Source organism: Euprymna scolopes, chromosome 26, assembly GCF_053919585.1.
Source record: "Euprymna scolopes isolate OS-2025 chromosome 26, ASM5391958v1, whole genome shotgun sequence".
Classification (NCBI taxonomy): domain Eukaryota; kingdom Metazoa; phylum Mollusca; class Cephalopoda; order Sepiida; family Sepiolidae; genus Euprymna; species Euprymna scolopes.
In genome coordinates, this window is record NC_136507.1 from 76,205,684 (window position 1) to 76,225,044 (window position 19,361).

The window sequence follows — 19,361 nt, forward strand, 5'->3', positions numbered from 1 at the left end:
ACCCGAGTATATATATATATATATATATATATATATATATATATATATTTACTTCTCTTTTCAGGGCTCATTTTCCACACTTTTCAGACATTCACTTTTATTAGGAACTTTTTAGACTATGCTGAATAAGACAATCTATTTTAACTTTGGCGGAGACAAGTAGTTTTCAAAATATAATGACGCGCGATAAAAATGTCTACTTCTCTCTGCACCACACTGCCCCCCCCCCAGTTGTTTGGTTTATAGTCTTTGCGGGTAGGTATGTTGACAACATATATCAAGGTTGAACTTGGGGCAAATACTTGGACAGTCCCCCCTTATAAAATTGGGTGCCTATTCCAAAAGCCGTTCTTACCATGGAGAGGTTGGTCGTTTTTATTCCATACAACGTTCTTGACATGAGGAGGTCAGGGGTGTTTATTCCGAAACCCGTTCTTAACATTAGGGCGTTGGGGATTGGCCACCACCACCAACAACCGTAGTTTAATTTTTTACGAGGAGGGGGCGCATTCTTCCACCTGGCAACGCCGGTTTACGGGTCATGCTAGTATATATATATATATATATATATATATATATATATATATATATATATATATATGTATATATATCGAATTGCATGTTGTATCCACGTGTATTCCTTTTTAATATATTTTAATATGTATGAATAAAAAATCAATACGAAAAATATATAAATGTTTATATCTTTTCTGTATTTGTTTCCTGTGTGTTGACGTGTAGGAATACAAAAAGTCTTTTGAAAAAAGAAACAAGAATGTTTCCTTCAAAAGCACATAATTTTCGACCGATCCTTCGATCTTCCTCAGTGTGAATGATAGAAAACATGAGTGAGCGGGCAGAGTAAGCAGCGGGAGGAGGGGCACGGGTATAGCCATTAAGGTAAAGATCTATTTGAATATGACCCTTCCAGCATTTTCGACTTGGAATGGTCAGCAACTTGTGTGGCTTCTATTCAAAACTAAGTCATTCATAAAACTTTGAATTGGACACCCACGCATCCCACGAACACACTCGTAAATGTGAACATACATGTATATACACTCACGCACTACCACATATGCTTCTTCACGTACTCATACATACACAGCATACGCACACCCACTTTTATGAACGTGTTCACATATACAGTTGGAGATTGATGAGCTGATTTGGATGATAAGTGTGAAGTGGAATCTCTTTCCCAAGAATTTGGACTTAATGTGGGTCTAGGTTGTCTGGATTGTCTGCACGTACGCATCCACCTACACACACTCACACACACACACGCACAATCATTCATATATATATATATATATATATATATATATATATATATATATATATGATTGTTCGTGTTTGGTTAGAGATTAGTAATCAAAGCAATTAGAAGCGGTACATATATCGTTTTTGTAGTTATGTGTAAGTGAATATGGAGCGCAAGTAATTCAATCCAATGTGTCCATAGACAGAGTTGATCCGATGCAGACCCCGCGCAATAAAATTGAATATCAGCCGATCAAGCTATTCAAAGCAAATTTTTATGGTTTCTTTCAGATTTGATTGATACAAACAATAAAACTGACGCTGAATGGTGAATGGAGAAAATGTTGACTTTAAACTGAAATACGCATCAACACCAGATTGATTTTTGTAATATCATATATAAGGTTGATTTTTGTAATATCATATATAAGGTTGATTTTTGTAATATCATATATAAGGTTGATTTTTGTAATATCATATATAAGGTTGATTTTTGTAATATCATATATAAGGTTGGGGCAAAAGTTTTTGCTGTTTTGTAGAAGGGGTATTTTCTACCATTGTAATATATTTTATGCATATAATACACACACACACACACACACACACACACACACACATACACACACACACACACACACACACACACACACACACACACATATATATATATTAGTGATGGGACGATTCCAACATTTTCCGATTCCGATACAATTACCGATTCCGTATTAAATTCCCGATTCTGATAAAATTACCGATTCCAATTCCGATTCTTTATAAATATGACGATATACAACTATATATATAAATTCATTTAACTATAAACTACATGATTACCGTAAAAAAACACACGTTAAATGTGTAGATCTTTTCTTAAACGTAAGGATAAACTTGTGAGGGATCATCTATCGATTTTAGTTTTACTAATCATTTAAAATCAACAAATATTCACTATTTTAGTATTACTATCATCGGTAGAATATTTTTCCTTAAAGTAAATCAAATAAAAAAGCCAATTAAAAGAATCGTTTGTGGCATCGGAAAAATAGGCACACATTTTTCCGATCTCGATACCAATTTCCGATACTCCAAAAAGTTTCGATGTTTTCGATTCCCGATTCCGATTCCTATTAATCGTCCCAGCACTTATATATATATATATATATATATATATATATATATATATATATATATATGTATATATATATAATTTAAAGGAAGAGAATAAGATAAATGGTATTGAAGTCTTTATATAGAAATCAATAAAGAAAGAAAATGATATAAAAATATATACTAATATATATAGAGAGAGATTTATTCATTTATTCAATAAGAGTATACATCAATTGGAGTGTAGAATATCATGGTATTTCGAGGCCTAATGTTTCTCATCAAAAGAGAAGAGAAGATGCTAGATAACATAATAAAGATGAGACGTCTAGCTAAATTGATCGCAAAGATCAATTTAGCTCCCCCAAAAAGCCTCAATATTTTATTTCGCTCCTAATGTAACTATCGCTAGACGTCGCATCCCTATTATGTTACCTAGCATCTTTTCTCCTCTTCTGATGAGAAGCATTAGGCTTCGAAATACCATGGTATAGAGAATTCTCACTTATTGTACACCTCAATTGATGTATATCCTTATTGAAGAAATGAATATATATATATATATATATATATATATATAGTTTTACATCGTCATTTTCTTTGTTTACTGATCTCTCTCTCTCTCTCTCTCTATATATATATATATATATATTTATACACACGCGCACGCACACACACACACACGCACACACACACACACACACACACACACACACACACACATATATATATATAAAATGTTAAAAGTCTACGTATGTTTCTAGAAGAGGGATTTAAAGGGTTTTTGGAAGCATGATGTTACTTTTGTATTTAATATTTTATATTTTATATTTCAAGTAATCCTCCGCTCTTGGCCACAACAAAGTATCGAAATGGAAATTATATATGCATAGATACTCAAAAAGATGCAATTTTTCATTTCTATACTCAAAAAGATGCAACCTTTGTATACTTAAAACATACCATATACTAATATCAGAAGAAAAAATATTAAACAAACGACAAGATGTAATTCGCGGATGTCTGCACAGAAATCGATACTTAATTTCATGCAATAAAACAAATGAAAAAAAAACAACAACATAAACGGAATTGTAGAGCGAGTAACAAAAAAAAACATAGATCAATCGACCATGTAATAATAATGTTAACATAAATAAAACAACAAAATGGAATGTAAGAATATAATTAAAAAACTGGATACATATAACTAGAAATAAATAAAATGAAAAAGAAAGAAACAATTAAATAATAAAAAAGGAAAAAACGTATAACATAGGCAAAGAAAAAGATGTAAGGGAAGTAACCCTAGTAATAAAAATATATTCCATGAGAGTTACTCCCCCTTTAAACAAAGACATTAACTGATAAATAAGAATCCGAAACCAAACAAAATGAATATTAGAATAAACACGCATAAGTGTAGAAATAAAATTATAAAAAAAATAGGAAAGAATAAATAATAGGGAGAAAAATGGAAAAAAATAAAAAATACGAAATTATGGTTTAAAGTGGAAATTTTGGTTAGCATGACACCCACGATGGTCGGCTTGTTACAACGTGGAGATGGAAGTTCTTTTCCCCAAAACACCAGGTTTATCATGTACAAAATCAACTTTTCGTCGGGAACATCGAATGGAAACAACATCTGATGAGTTGGTGGGAATCAGGAAATTTTTATGAACACATAAAATCATAAAATTGCCATCCCCTTAACGAAACGGCTGTAAGGAAGAAATCCAAGGTGAAATAAACAGAAGTTACAAAAAAGAAAAAATGTAAGTCTTTGAATTTCAAGTTTTGTAGTATATATGCTCTGCACCTATAAAGGAAATACATTGAGTTTCACTCAAAATTAACGGTGATTCAGTTTTTATCATAAAAATCTCAACCCGTTACACGAAAACGGTATTCATTGAAATAAACAATATTTCAAAAATAAACATACACACACACATATATATATATATATATATATATATATATAACATCATTATTCTTTATAACTACAGACACTAGTGTTTCATGCTTATGTATTCATTAGTGTAGGGGTGACAATTCCCGCCGGTCATGAGATTCGAACTCAATCACGAAGCCACCTTTTGCTGAGTCTTTAGTGTAAAGTTACATAGAATCTGTATTACATTATCAAGAAGGAGAAATAAAGGAGAATTTTGAAGCTTCATACTTCTGCTCAGAAGAGGAGAAAAAGCTAGCAATATATAAATGTAAACGTAAAAAGACAACACCGATTTTAAAAACATTCAGATTAAAAATGGAATAGCTTTTTAGATTAGAATTGGAGAAAATATTTTTTAGGGGCGATATGATGGGCATAAAAGATTTATTTTCTAAAGTTTAAAAATTCCATGTTAATAACGATTTTTTCTAATTTCATTTCGCCTGCCATTGGCCCATTCATATTTTTCTGGTCCATATTTACATTATTTCGTGAATTTCACTTATGAACTCATAGTTTTTTTCTATGGTTTTGAATTGTACAGCTTTCTTAATTTTTTTTTTAATTGTAGATGGGGTTCACTTTATTTTTACTGCTCCTCTCTGTTGACCTGGACAAACTAATATCTACATTGTGCCTAAAACCTTTTTTGGACTAATACTGCATGCGTTGAAATTCGTTCACAATCCTTTCGATATGCATGAATATAGATTTTGCGCACAAAGTACCTATATACACGTTTCTTCTTTGAGAATTTCCCTGTTCGAGGGCCCGGATCTGGATTACTTCTTCGGTGCCTTTTAAGACGAATTACAGACATTAAATCTTTCATCTGAACTATTGTGGACATTAACTTTCGTCTCATTTTATCCTACTATTGAACTTGAATTGATTCAATTTTTAACTTATTTTTCCTTTTTCTTCCTCTTTCTTCTTTGTACTGAGTTTGTCCTGCTTTATTTATATTTTATAGTTTAATTTTTTATTAGAACTTTATTGTAACTTTTTAAATTTTATAATTTTTAAAATTATTTTTTTTTTTAATTTTTTAAATTTTTTCAAAATTTTAAAATGTTTAAAACAATATATATATATATATATATATATATATATATATATATATATATATATATAATAACTGTATATATCGGGCGTTGCCAGGTCAAAACATATTGACCTGTGGTAAGTTTAGTCATACTAAGATACAGTGAATGTATTTATTTCTATCCCATCCTGAGAAAGGTGACACCAGGTTCGAAAAGTAGAATTGAAAAATCAGCGGTCCAGAAGAGGGGCACTCCACCCGTGCAAGATACTTGGGTAACGCTCTTCTTTCTTGGGCAAAGGCACCTCAGACGATTTGCAATAAACTAACCCTTTTTCAAAGAGAGAAGGCAAAGCCTTAGACGGTGAACCCACCAAAACTGCATTGAACTAGCATTACACCGCAGGAAACATAGAAGCAGGTCATTATAGGAATGGTTTAATCTCTGATGATTTTGGAACCAAGAGACAACAATCTTCCAATATCCTAATTGTTACGTTTTTCTGTTTTTCCATCAAAGTGGACCACAATATGGATACGGCATAATTACGATGACACGCCGGTTCTCGTTAGATCACCGAAGTTAAGCAATATTGAGTTTGGCCCTTGTGATCTTCGACGGGGTTCGGCTGTGTAAGTAATTATATATATATATATATATATATATATATATATATATATATATATATATTTGTAGTCATCGTCATACAGTCCTGTTTCGTTGTATCACAACTCATCGGTGCCGCTAGACTAGCATCTCTCCCAGGCCAAGGATTGAACCTAGAACCGTCGTGTTGACAGTCGGCAGTTCTCCCACTCGACCATTGCGAACCTCTTCCCTCCTCCTTGGGTAGAGCACTGTTATAAGCGATTTCATCCGCTTGATATTTTGTACATTAAACCAAGCCAACAAAGCATTGTAATAGCGGCAGTCAAATGTTTATATATAAATAGACATTTGAGGAGGTCATTTGCGGACTCTGATTCCTACTAGGATACTAGGCTGTATGCAAGCAAACACAAAAACAAACAAACTCAACAGATATTAACTAAACACAAAATTAAAAAAAAATGTACCGCAAATTTAAAAAGCCGAACTTCAAACGAAAGAATATGAATGCCAAATTTGAAATTTGAAATTCAATTCCTGATTCAAAATTATTAATTTGAAGTATTTTCTTTTTACTTTGATGTTTAGTTGTTTTTTTTGTTTTTTTTTTAATTTGAACTTGTCTGATTTTAAATTAAAAGTTTAACTTTTCAATTTTAGAGTAAAGCGCCGTAGAAGTTGTAAGCATTAAAATTGTCGCTATTTTCTGTGATTTTTTCTGCAAAGGTAAAGTGCTTACAATGATATAGATCAATGGTGGATCAACGATGCAGATGAGAAAGGGGATCAACGGTGGAGATAAGAGAGTGGATCAACCGCGGAGACGAGAGGGCGGATCAGCGGTGAAGATAAGAGAGTGGATTAACAATACAGATGAGAAAGGAGATCAACGGAGTGGATCAACAGTGCAGATGAGAAGGGGATCAACGCTGTATATGATAGAGTGGATCAACTGTGTAGATGACGGGGAGGATCAACATTGCAGATGAAAGGATGGGTTAACTCACCATGTTCCATAAATAAATCGTTGGAGACAGGCAAGAATCCTTTGGCCGAAAAGCTTTTAGCTTCGACCAGCATATTCACGCAGAAGCTTTCAGTCAACTTGTCCACCGAAGGTTGTCGAAACTTTTTGACTTTCTCGTTCATTTCTCGACTACATCCAAACTGAAAATAGAAACACAGACAGAAAGTTATTCACGAAGTCTATTTTGTAATTGGTTGGATGGAGTTAATTTCGCCTTCGATTTTGAAGACAACGTTAATTCGTATGAATTGAGACCCGCAGACAAATTCAGGATGCACCCATTTTCCAAGTTTCTGAAGCCAACGACGAACAGTTTGAGGAAAAATTCAATTTTAAACTTATACAGCAGATAAATAGTATTCTTACAACGTTTTGACTGATTGGTGCTATTGCCACATCTGGGGAGGAGCTGCGGATGAGAAGAAGGATCAACGGTGTAGATGAGAAAGAGGGATCAACAGTGTAGATGAGAGGGTGGGTAATCTCGCCATGTTTTATAAATAAATCGTTGAAGACAAGCAAGAATCCTTTGGCTGAAAATCACTTCCTGCCTAGACAGGGTACAAAACTGACTTTGAAATCTAGTGAGCGATGTCCTGTTCTTCCTGCGGCTACTTTCTCATAGAAAAAAAAAAAAACGTTGCAAGTCTTTTTTTGGTCCGCTGTTTCCCAGCTGACTATAAAATGGCCGCTTTCAAGTCCAATGTAAACAAGTTCTTGTTCAGCCACCCGCTTAAATAATCCAATTCTACCCAATTTTTACCTTCACCGATCCTCATGGTGTTGTCTTATTTGACAATCATAAAACTATAAAGGGCCTTGACAGGCGGTGATTCTATGGTAAAAATGCAAAGGAAAAAAACAAAACAAAACAAAATACCCACGACGTTAATCTGGCGAGTCTCGTCGAACTCCTCTATGACTTCTATGGCTAGCGGAACAAGAGCAAACGAGGGTATTTCGTACAGATTCCCGAGTTCGATATGTAGATTTCCGAGTAAGATAATGCACTTTAAGAAGATCGGAGGTTACATCGACCGAAACCTTGTGAGAATAATAGTCCGAATAACCCCCGAAACATAGAAAAGAATACATTTAATTTTTTTTTAATATTAAACTAGCTTTACAAATTCGTATGTCCCGATCCTAATAATCTAACTTAAGGTCAGTGGGTAAAACAACGGGTCACATTTTCTAATATGGCCGGCGTTATCTGGCATTGAGGGTTAACTAATGTTACGCCCTCCAATACTTTTAATGTCATCGAAATTGGTGAAATCGCAAATTTTTAAAATCAAATCGATTGATTGTCTACTATAGTAAGAGACCACCTTCAGCTATGTACCAGGAAGAAACTCCACATACCTCACCGCACTGATTTAGTCCATAATATATTGTAGTCTACATTGCACTGTAGAGGATATACTGCTGATTTTATAAAATTATCTGTAAATAATGGCTTGACTTAAAGTTTAAAATGCAAAAGTCAAGTATCCTGGTTCAACTGTTGTACAAAAGTGTTAATTTTGGTCAAAATTGGACTTCCTTCTTAAACCAGATTTTTTCGGTTATCGATTTTCAATACTTATCGAGGCCATTCCAATACAAAAAATATCTCATAACACCCCAGGCACATTTTGTGTGAAATTTCATCGGCGCAGCAGTTTCGGAGTCTATAGAGAACAAACTCACGCACACAAAATTCCTTTTTATATAATATATATATATATTGTATTTGTCGTCTTTAAAAAAAGTTTTTCATGCTTTCGACTTTGCATTCTTCTCATCCTTCTTTTGTTTTATCAAGGAAATATTGTGTCGATTTTTAATAATAGTCGATCGTCTCTGTAACGCAACTAAATAAATTAAAGACAATATTTTTCGTTATCGGTTGCGAAACGCGCGTAAGACGGTAAAGAAGAAAATACAGACATTCATTGAAATAGAAATTAAGAAATTATGATTGTGGACTTATGATGCAACCAACTAATCATTATCTATAATATAAATATCACCCTTGTGTTTAAATGTATATATATATATATATATATATATATATATATATATATATATATATATATATATATATATATATATATATGCACATATGCGCGAGCGCGAGCGCGCGTGTGTATACAGGTTAACTTACTTGTTGTCCAATTTGCAAGTAGAAAACTTCATGCGATAAAGAATACCCAACACATCCGGGGGCGGTCATCTGAAGCCAACATTTGTCCGATATATCGCACGTTCGTGTTGCGCCAGGCCTGAAAAATATAAAGAAATATAAATACTTTATTTAATTAACTTTTGATAATGATCCTAGATCAAAAGGAGAGTCCCGAGTGGGCTAATCGATATTGACATGGAGTTTAGAATCGAATAAGCTGAATTCAAATCCAGTTTAAGCTACAGTATTCAGTTTTAATAATTTTTGTAATACCAAGAAGAAAAAAAAAAAAAAGGAAAGAAACATTTTTTGAAATTATGCCTACCTATCAAGCTAAAACTAAATGAAACTTCAATGGACAAATTTTCTTTCCTAGAACTGCCCGTTTATGGAACACAATATCGCGGTACTACTTCCCAAATGGCTACAACATAGTAACTTTCAAGTCCAATGTGAACAAATCGATTTCAAGTCCAATGTAAACAAATTCTTGTTGAGCTGCCTACTTAAATAATCACATTCTGGCCAATCACCACCATCATTATGATTCGTCACGGTGTTCTCTTACCGTCCGGCTGACACGCATTTAATCCTTATCCTCGAGTGGCTTTTGGGCCTTGATAACAAAAAATTGTCCAGTTACAGTCACTAGCAAGTCCTTGCCCCCTCCCGCTCTCTCTCTCTCTCTCTCTCTCTCTCTCTCTCTCTCTCTGTGCCTAAAATCAATAACTTGATTACAGCCCAAAACAATAAATGTTAAGAGGTCATAATAGGGGTCAAATTTAAAAAAGTTGACGGTTTTTTTTTTTTTTTTTTTGCTCAGCATACACCTCCAAACATCCGGGCAACGCCGGGCACCCATGCTAGTCTATCTATATATATATGTATAAAAGTGAACGTGTGTGTGTGTGCGTGTGTGCGCGCATCTGTGTACATTTCCTTACGCAATAACTCTGCCAATTTTTAATCTACAGACTTGAAATTTGATATACAGGGTATTGAGATTTGGGAATATCTTTGTGATCGTTTTTTGCCAGAAATTTGGCTGTTAAGAGGTTAACGTTCAACGATTTGACCTTTGAGAACTCTACCAAACCCCTCCCACAATTTTCGGTCACTTGGAATTTTAGATATGGGTTCCTTGGACACGGATCTAACTTAATAACTCGATTTGAGCCCCAAACAATAAATGTTAAGGAGTCATAATAAGGGGTCAAAGTTTTAAAAAATTGACCTTTTTTTTTTGCTCAGCATACACCTTCAAACACCCAGGCAACGCCGGGAACCCATGCTAGTATATCTATAAAAGTGAACGTGTCTGTGTATCTGTGTGTCTGTGTGTCTGTGTGTGTGTGTACATTTCCCTACGCAATAACTCTGTCAATTTTAAGTCTACACACTCAAAATTTGATATGCAGGGTACTGAGATTTGGGAATATCTTTGTGATCGGTTTTCGGTCAGAAATTTGGCGATTAAGGGGTCAAAGTTCAACGATTTGACCTTTGAGAACTCTACCAAACCCCTCCCACAATTTTCGGTCTAAACACTTGATATTTAAGATGTAGGTTCCTTGGACACGGATCTAACTTAATAATTTAAGTTGATCCCAAAACAATAAATTTTTAGGGGTCATAAAAGGGGTCAAATTTTAAAAAATTATCCCTTTTTTTGCTCAGCGTACACCTCTAAACACCCGGGGAACGCCTGGCTGAAATGCTAGTATATCTATGAAAGTGAACGTGTCTGTGTGTCTGTCTGTGTGTTTGTATATCTGTCTGTCTGTGTACATTTCCCTACGCAATAACTCTGTCAATTTTAAGTCTACAGACTCGAAATTTGATATGCAGGGCCATGAGATTTGGGAATATCTTTCTGATTGTTTTTCGGCCAGAAATTTCGTTGTTAATCGGTCAAAGTTCAACGATTTGACCTTTGAGAACTCTTCCGACAATTTTCAATCTAAACACTTTAAATTTTAGATATATGTTCCTTGGACATGGATCTAACTTAATAACTTGATTGGAACCCAAAATAATAAATTTTAAGGGGTCATAATAGGAGTCAAAGTTAAAAAATTAACCCATTTCTTTCTTCTTTTTTTTTTTTTTTTTGCTCAGCATACACATCCAAACACAACGCCGCGCTTAAATGCTAGTATATATATATATATATATATATATATATATATATATATATATATATATATATATAGGCATAATTATTTATGAGGAGGAGTTTGCTAATTAAAGAGCAGTAAACACAAAAACCAAATATAAATATAGTTATTTATATTTTAATCCCAAACCAAATAAAGAAGATGAATACATTCACTGAAGGCAGTAGAGCTGGGGATAAATAATAATATGAACAAATTTGAAAAGTTGAGTTATAAACACTATTTTTATTGTTCGGTGGAATACTCCAAAGATGGGTGCTCCTTATTCCGTGGAGTTTCAAAGAATGCTATTTCTTCTCATCAGAGGAAATTATTATCGAAATAGCTTTATGTATTTGCTGGTAGCTGCATAGGTTGAAACTTAGTTTTATGATTTGTAGTCACAAAACTTAAAAACATAAGGTGTAAATATGTGAAACTGTTCATGTGGAAAGTTCAGTCAGGGTTTAAAGTTACAAAAAGGATATATATATATATATATATATATATATATATGTTTTATTTTTTATTACCGTTTTTTTTTTCTGTTCAGCTACATTTTTGTTTCAGCTACGCGACCGTTTTTTCGCCGTTATGTAGCCTCCTTAGACTTTACAGAACAGGAAAAATAGGTAATAAAAAAATAAAAAATAAAGCGAATATTTGCTCTACAACAATATTGAGCACTTTCTCCAGGTTTTTATTAATTACCATTTCTAATATATATATATATATATATATATATATATATATATATATATATATATATATATATATATATATGTGTGTGTGTGTGTGTGTGTGTGTGCGTGTGTGTGTGTGTATTAAAATAAAATACGTATTAAACACATTTCTAAGTCAAATTAAAACGCAATATTATGAAAATATACAAATATTTATTTGTTTAAAATTAATATTTCGGCGATAGACACCATAATCAGAATTTTGTACATTTTTCATCCCATAGAATTGTTACAGTTAATATAGAATCCGCGTGTTGTTCATCTGCGGTGATATTTTCTTATGGCAATGTTGAAAAGGTCTTCAGATATCGAGGGATAAAAGTCTATCATGTCGAACTGTATAAACATACATTTATCTTTGTTTTCTATATCTTTAAACCAGGTGATTGCTTCGGTAGTATTTGCCCACTGGTTTAATTCTAGGTCTTGTTTGATTTGTTTGTTTACTTAAGAAAGTATTGCTTTGCCGATTCTACCTATTTCTGGTTTAGTTGGGTTTTATCAATCGGATGCTGGGATAATTATTATTTGTGATCTTTGAGCATAATGTATTGCCCTAGAATTTGCCGAGGCAACACTGATGTATCCTCGGAAGAAATCAACATCATTAAAGAATGTAGAAAATCAGATCTAATAAATAACAATAACCAATACGGATATCGGCCTATATAGAGATGATGGACTAGCTATAATAAAAGACCCCAACAAAGTCAAGGGAGATAACTTTAAGAAAATTATACACAAAGAAATGAAAAAAAAAACTAGGCCTAAAAGTAGAGGTATTACTAACATAAAAATAACAAACTTCTAAATTTAGATAAAACACATATGAACCCCACTTAAAAGATAACGGTAATCCAATATACGTAAACCCTAAGTCCAATCACGACCATCAATTATAAAACAGATTCCTAACTCGATCGTAAGCAATATTCAGCAATAACTCAGGCGATGAAAATGCATTTAACAGGTCAACCAATATTTATGAAACAGCCCTAAAAAATTGTGGATACAAAAATATTGATATCAAATATATGCAACAAAACACCAATAACTATAATAAAATTAAAAATAGAAGAAAACGAAATATCTGGTATACAGCGCCATACAATCAAATGTTAAAAACAAAACTTGGCAAGAAATTTCTAGATCTTATCGAAAAGCACTTCCTCAAAACCAACCTCTTACACAAAATTTTCAATAAAAATACCCTAAAGGTATCCTACAGCTGCTGCGAAAATTTTGAGATTATAATTAAAGCACATAATAACAAAATATTAAATAAAAGCAATGAAAACAACAACCAAATAAACAATAAAAAAGTGGACACCACGAAAAAAATAAAACTAACACAAAAGACACATATATAACTAGTAGAAATAATAATAATAATAATAATAATAATAATAATAATAATATAAATAAACCAATTCCGGACAACAACACCCATACTAGAAATAAAAATAAAAATTCTAATAACGAACAAGATAAATACAACTGTAGATACCGCACACTTTGCCCACTTCAAAATAAATGTCTAACCAAAAGCGTAGTTTACCAGGCCACAATATTTGCGAAAGAAAACCCGAATAACAAGAAATATTACGTAGGTATGACTTCCTTGGATTTCAAAACTCGATATTATGAACACAAAAGTACATTCAATAATAATTATGACCACAAAAGTACATTCAATAATCGCCAGTAATCGAATCGAAAAGAGTAAGAAAGCAAACACATGTAGAGACCTAGATGATCCATGTAGATTATGCCTTCATGAAAAATTTGCTATCCTATACTTTAAAGAACTCCAACATCTATTAAAATGTAGGAGAGAAATAGCGAACAACTGTGTTCACAGGATAAAATTTACTCTAGGATAGCGATACAAAATAATTTTAAAACTAACATAAACAATAGAAAATAAACAAATAAATAAATAAATAAACATACATATACATAAACTATCACACACACACACACACACACACACACACATATATATATATATATATATATATATATATATATATATATATAAACTAACACATAAAAGAATTTAAAAAGTTACATAGATTTAAAACAGGTCAAGACACTAGATATCTATGCTAAACAGCACACACAAAGGAACGGGTCAACCGGCGGTCAAATAGGCCTTTGTCCTCTAAGTGCCTGCTCATTGTCTGACTAGGAAGGGCGTGGTGGATACTAGAAAGCTGATTGTCTAACAAAAAACTCAATAGAAGATGCGTATATGAAAACACGAGACAACCACAAAACTCTCGCATAAGCCTGAAGAATCCTAGAGTGGATGAAACGCGGAATATTCAGTGTAGCTTAATCGTCATATATATTTTATAACTTACTAACTAGCTCTACCTACGTATTGAGCACTGTTGAAGTAAATACTTAAAATTTACGCATGAATTTATACTTTCGTATATTAATTTTATGTGAGTAAATGAAGTAGTTATATATATATATATATATATATATATATATATATATAGGCGACGCTCACAGTTTGTTTATAAACAAGCGGTTAGAGCACTGTAAAAGTGGTGGACAAATGTTTGTTTAAATAGACATTTGGTGAGATAATTTACGGGCGCCGCTCCCGTGGGTCGATCGGTACAACTGCTGACTGTCAACGCGACGGTTCTAGGTTAAATCCTCGGTATGGGAGAAGTTCTAGTCTAGCGGCACTGATGCGTTGTGATACAACGAAACAGTACTGTATGTAGATGACTACAAATATATATATATATATATATATATATGTGTGTGTGTGTGTGTGTGTGTGTGTGTATTTAACAATTAATATATACATTTATAACTATATATACGTGTGCGAGTGTGTATGTGTGTATGTATCTAACAATCAATATATATATGAACTATAGTAACTATATAGATATATATTAGGTTGTCCGGAAAATAATGGCCATTTCAGGAAGTCTGTTTTGAATTGGATTTTATCATAGGATTTTTATTATATTTCAGGTAAACATCAACATGATTATTGATTTATATGTACTCTTTAATAATTTCTTTCTTTTTTCTTTCAGAAAACGTTTTATTAGCGAATGAGCCCATAATTTGGAATATGAGAAAAGAAAACTTACGATTACTTTTCCTGCATGAGTTTAAGCTTGGTAACAATGCTTCTCAAACAACTGCAAATATCAATAGGGCATGGGGAGAAGGCATCACAAGTGATAGAACAGTACGAAGGTGGTTTCAGAAATTTCGTAGTGGTGATGAGAGCCTTAAAGATGAAGAAGGTAGAGGACGGCCATCTAATCTTGACAATGAAAATTTGAGAGCCATTGTTGAGCAAAACCCACGGTAAAGTGTCAGGGAAATGTCTCGGAACTTGGTGTCAGCAGTTCAACAGTGTCGGACCATCTGAAGCAAATTGGCAAGGTGAAAAAGCTCGACAAATGGGTCCCACATGAGCTCAATGAAAATCAACAAGCTCGACGTTTTGAAGTGTGTTCGATGCTTTTTTTGCGAAACATTATTCATCCATTTCTTGACCGAATATTCACCTATGACGAAAAGTGGATCCTTTATGATAATCGGAAACGATCAGGTCAATGGCTTGATTGTGATGAACCACCTAAACATTTTCCAAAGCCAAAGTTTCACCAACAGAAGATTATGCTGACTGTTTGGTGGTGTGCAATTGGTGTTATTCATTACAGCTTTCTGGATGCTAATCAGAGCATCACGGCAGAGGTTTACTGCAATCAACTCGAAGAAATGCATCATCATTTACAAAAATTGAGACCTGCATTAGTGAATAGGCGTGGTCCAATCCTGCTCCACGATAATGCGCGGCCTCATGTTGCGAGAATGACACTGCAGAAACTCACAAACTTGGGATACGAAACTTTACCACATCCTCCTTATTCTCCAGATCTTTCCCCTACGGACTACCATTTTTTCAAGCATTTAGCCGCTTTTTTAAGCAACAAAACTTTCAGATCTAATGCAGAGGTTGAATCTTTTTTCAAAGATTTCTTAGCATCTAAGCCAAAGAATTTTTATCAACGAGGCATAAATGATCTAGTTGATAGATGGCAAAAATGTATGGCTGTTCAAGGATCATACTTTGACTAATTTCAATGTCTAGTGTCACCTATTTGATTAATAAATCCTTTGTCTCTAAAATTGGCCATTATTTTCCGGACAACCTAATATATATAGTAAAAAATATATATTAATTGTTAAACACACGCACACATATATATGTGTGTGTGTATTTAACAATTAATATATATATTTGTAACTATATTGAATAAGATGATTGATAATTTATAATTAAAATTAAAAATTAAAAATCGATTTCACAAGGAAGAACAAACAAAATTAATAAAATTGTACGATCGTTTCGGAAACGATATTTATATTAAGATAGACAATGAGTCTTGGACAATAATTTTATTATATAGTTTTTTGAAACAACGTCTCCTCATCAGCAAACATATTGGTTGGATTTTTTCTAAAGACACCAAAGCTAAACCTAGCATTTTTTATGTAAGGCAGATGTATCTGGAAAATATTTAAAATATAAAGGAAAATAGTTACTTTTTGATGTTGATAAACAAAGTAAGATAAAATGAAATTAAAATATAAAAATAAAATAAAATCTGGTTGAAATGTAAGATTAAGAGAGTGTAAATTTTAAATATTTTCAATAAAAATATAAATACCTTTTAATGGTTCACCTTCTAAAAGTCGTACCTATCATCGTCAATGAATTCATTGGGATGGTAAATGTAGTTTATGAATGCTTGAAAATGTTTATATACAAACTGTCAAAGGAGACGCCAATGGAATAATATAAACAGTTTAAATCGTTAGTGGTGTTAAATTTAAAATTAGCTGAAATATTTCAATTACAAAGGGAGATAATTTCATTCAAATAGAAAAATAAAGGATTTAACTGTTCAAAGGGAGATAACCACTAATTAATTGGCTTTTTTATATATAATAAATGAATCCTATTGAAAGTAATTAAATAAAAATAATATTTTTTAAATTAGTAATTATAATATTTATAGAACTTACATTAATAAAAATAGTACCATATAAATTCATGGAGTACATTATGAATTTCATAATATACTCCACGAACAATTCAAATTGGAGGAGGGTCTATACAGAGATGATGCACTTTTCGTAACAAACTCCACAAATAAGTATTACGAAAAAGCAATTAAATCCTTGCATGAGTTCTTTGAAAATTATGGACTTACTATAAAGATCGACCCTAATATAAAAAATAGTTATTTCTTAGACGTAACCTTAAATCTTGAAAACTCTAGTTTTGAACCCTATCATAAACCAAACCAATCTGTATTATATGTCCGTAATGAATCAAACAACCCTAAGTCAATATTGAAATCAATAGTTCCCAATGTCTCCTTAAGGATTTCTAAACTATCTTCTAAGAAATCTATATTTAACAAAAACACAAAATATTGCAATGAGGTCCTTAAAAACTCAGGATACAAATAACAAATCAAATACTTAAATAAAAACAATAAAAACACAAACAGCATTGAAAATGATGATAATTGCAAGTAACTTACTAAAAACATAATAACCTATAATATGGCCATCTCATCCCGCATACGAATGGCAAAAACTTGTTTAAAAAGGTTTAATTTTTCGTGTCTTTAGAAAAAAAAAACCCACCCAATATTTTTGCTGATGACGAGACTTTGTTTCAAAAAACTATGATAAAATTATTGTCCAAGACTCAATGTCTATCACAATAAAAACATCGTTTCCGAAACGATCGTACAATTTATTGATTTTGTTTGTTCTTCCTTATGAAACCGATTTTTAATTTTTATTATAAATTATCAATCATATTACTCAATATTGACATAGCCTATATATGCCTATCGAGCTTATTATATATCTACATTACAAATAGCACTGTTTCCTTTTCTTTTTTTAATTGTATTAATGAATTTACTAATACATTAACGGCCCTGTCGGTGGGGCATTAGAATACGCCGACTGTCCCCCTGCAGAGGGTAAAAGTCCCTCAATGGGGGTCCTGGATATGACCTTAAACTATATCCAGTAGTGAGGCCCCAGCTTGTGGACTTTAGGGAGTGTGGAGCCACCCTTTAATTACCATTGCTCCCAGGTCCACTCTGACCCGGAGTGGTAGTACCTGTTAGGGTCCCAACTATGGGTTAAATAGAAACCAACGTGAAAACAACAAATATATTCTATTAGAAAAATTTTTCTTCAAAATCTTTGGATTCGGCATTAAATAACCCGGAAAGGGTTGATATGTCGTAAAACAAAAACAACCAACCAACCAACTAATACGTTAAAATACTGCTCTTTAGACTCTTGTTCTGATCCCCTAAGTATTTATAACTATATATATATATATATATATATATATATAAAATAATTTATAGTAAAAAAAATGAAATGGACTTCACCACACCCTTATTTATCTTTCCCTTCCCCAATAGGCAACTAAATCCAAATAACTAAAAGCAATCAAATCAATTAAATAAATAAATAAATAAAATTAATTCCATATAAAAAGACAACAGAAAAAACATCTTTAACAACAAAATTGCTCCTGACCACGACCAATGATCGAAAGCGCTAGAGGAAAATGGTTGAGAAAAAAAATCACTCGGCAACCTAAAACACAAGTTACCAAGTGAAACGAGAAAAAATGCTATGCAGTTCGAGAAAATCGTTAGAAAAAATAAGAAAACTCTGTCATAATTAGGTAAACGTGCCTTGATTATATATATATATATATATATATATATATATATTATATATATATATATATATATATATATATATATATATATTATATATATATATATATATTATATATATATATATTATATATATATATATATATATATATATATATATATATATATATATATATATATATATATATATATATATATATATATATATATATATATATATATATATATATATATACATACAGGGTGACCACAAAAAAGCTGTTCACAACCCTAATTAGGCCCCGTTTCTTAGTGTTTTGCCCGAATGAAATAAAACTTTGGTCATAACTAGTTTATTATATTCAAACCATCACATCAAAACACAAGGGTCTTTGGCCTTTTTTTCTCCGTTCTACAGCATATGTTCTAGATGGCCTCCATTTAGCTTTTGTTTTTTTTGTGTCACCCTATATATATATATATATACATATATATCTACTGTATATATATATATATATATATATA

General features: G+C 32.2%; 1 protein-coding gene across 1 annotated transcript in view; it reads right to left on the minus strand.

Annotated features, from left to right (window-relative positions):
- Window positions 1-19,361, minus strand: part of LOC145248202 (UPF0764 protein C16orf89 homolog) — a 252,393-nt gene that overhangs the window by 39,988 nt on the left and 193,044 nt on the right. Inside the window, exons 4-5 of the mRNA XM_080110065.1 lie at window positions 9,165-9,282; window positions 6,996-7,155 (exon numbers count right to left, since the gene is read on the minus strand). Coding sequence (XP_079966191.1) covers window positions 6,996-7,155; window positions 9,165-9,282 — 278 coding nt within the window. The remainder of the gene's footprint in view (window positions 1-6,995; window positions 7,156-9,164; window positions 9,283-19,361) is intronic.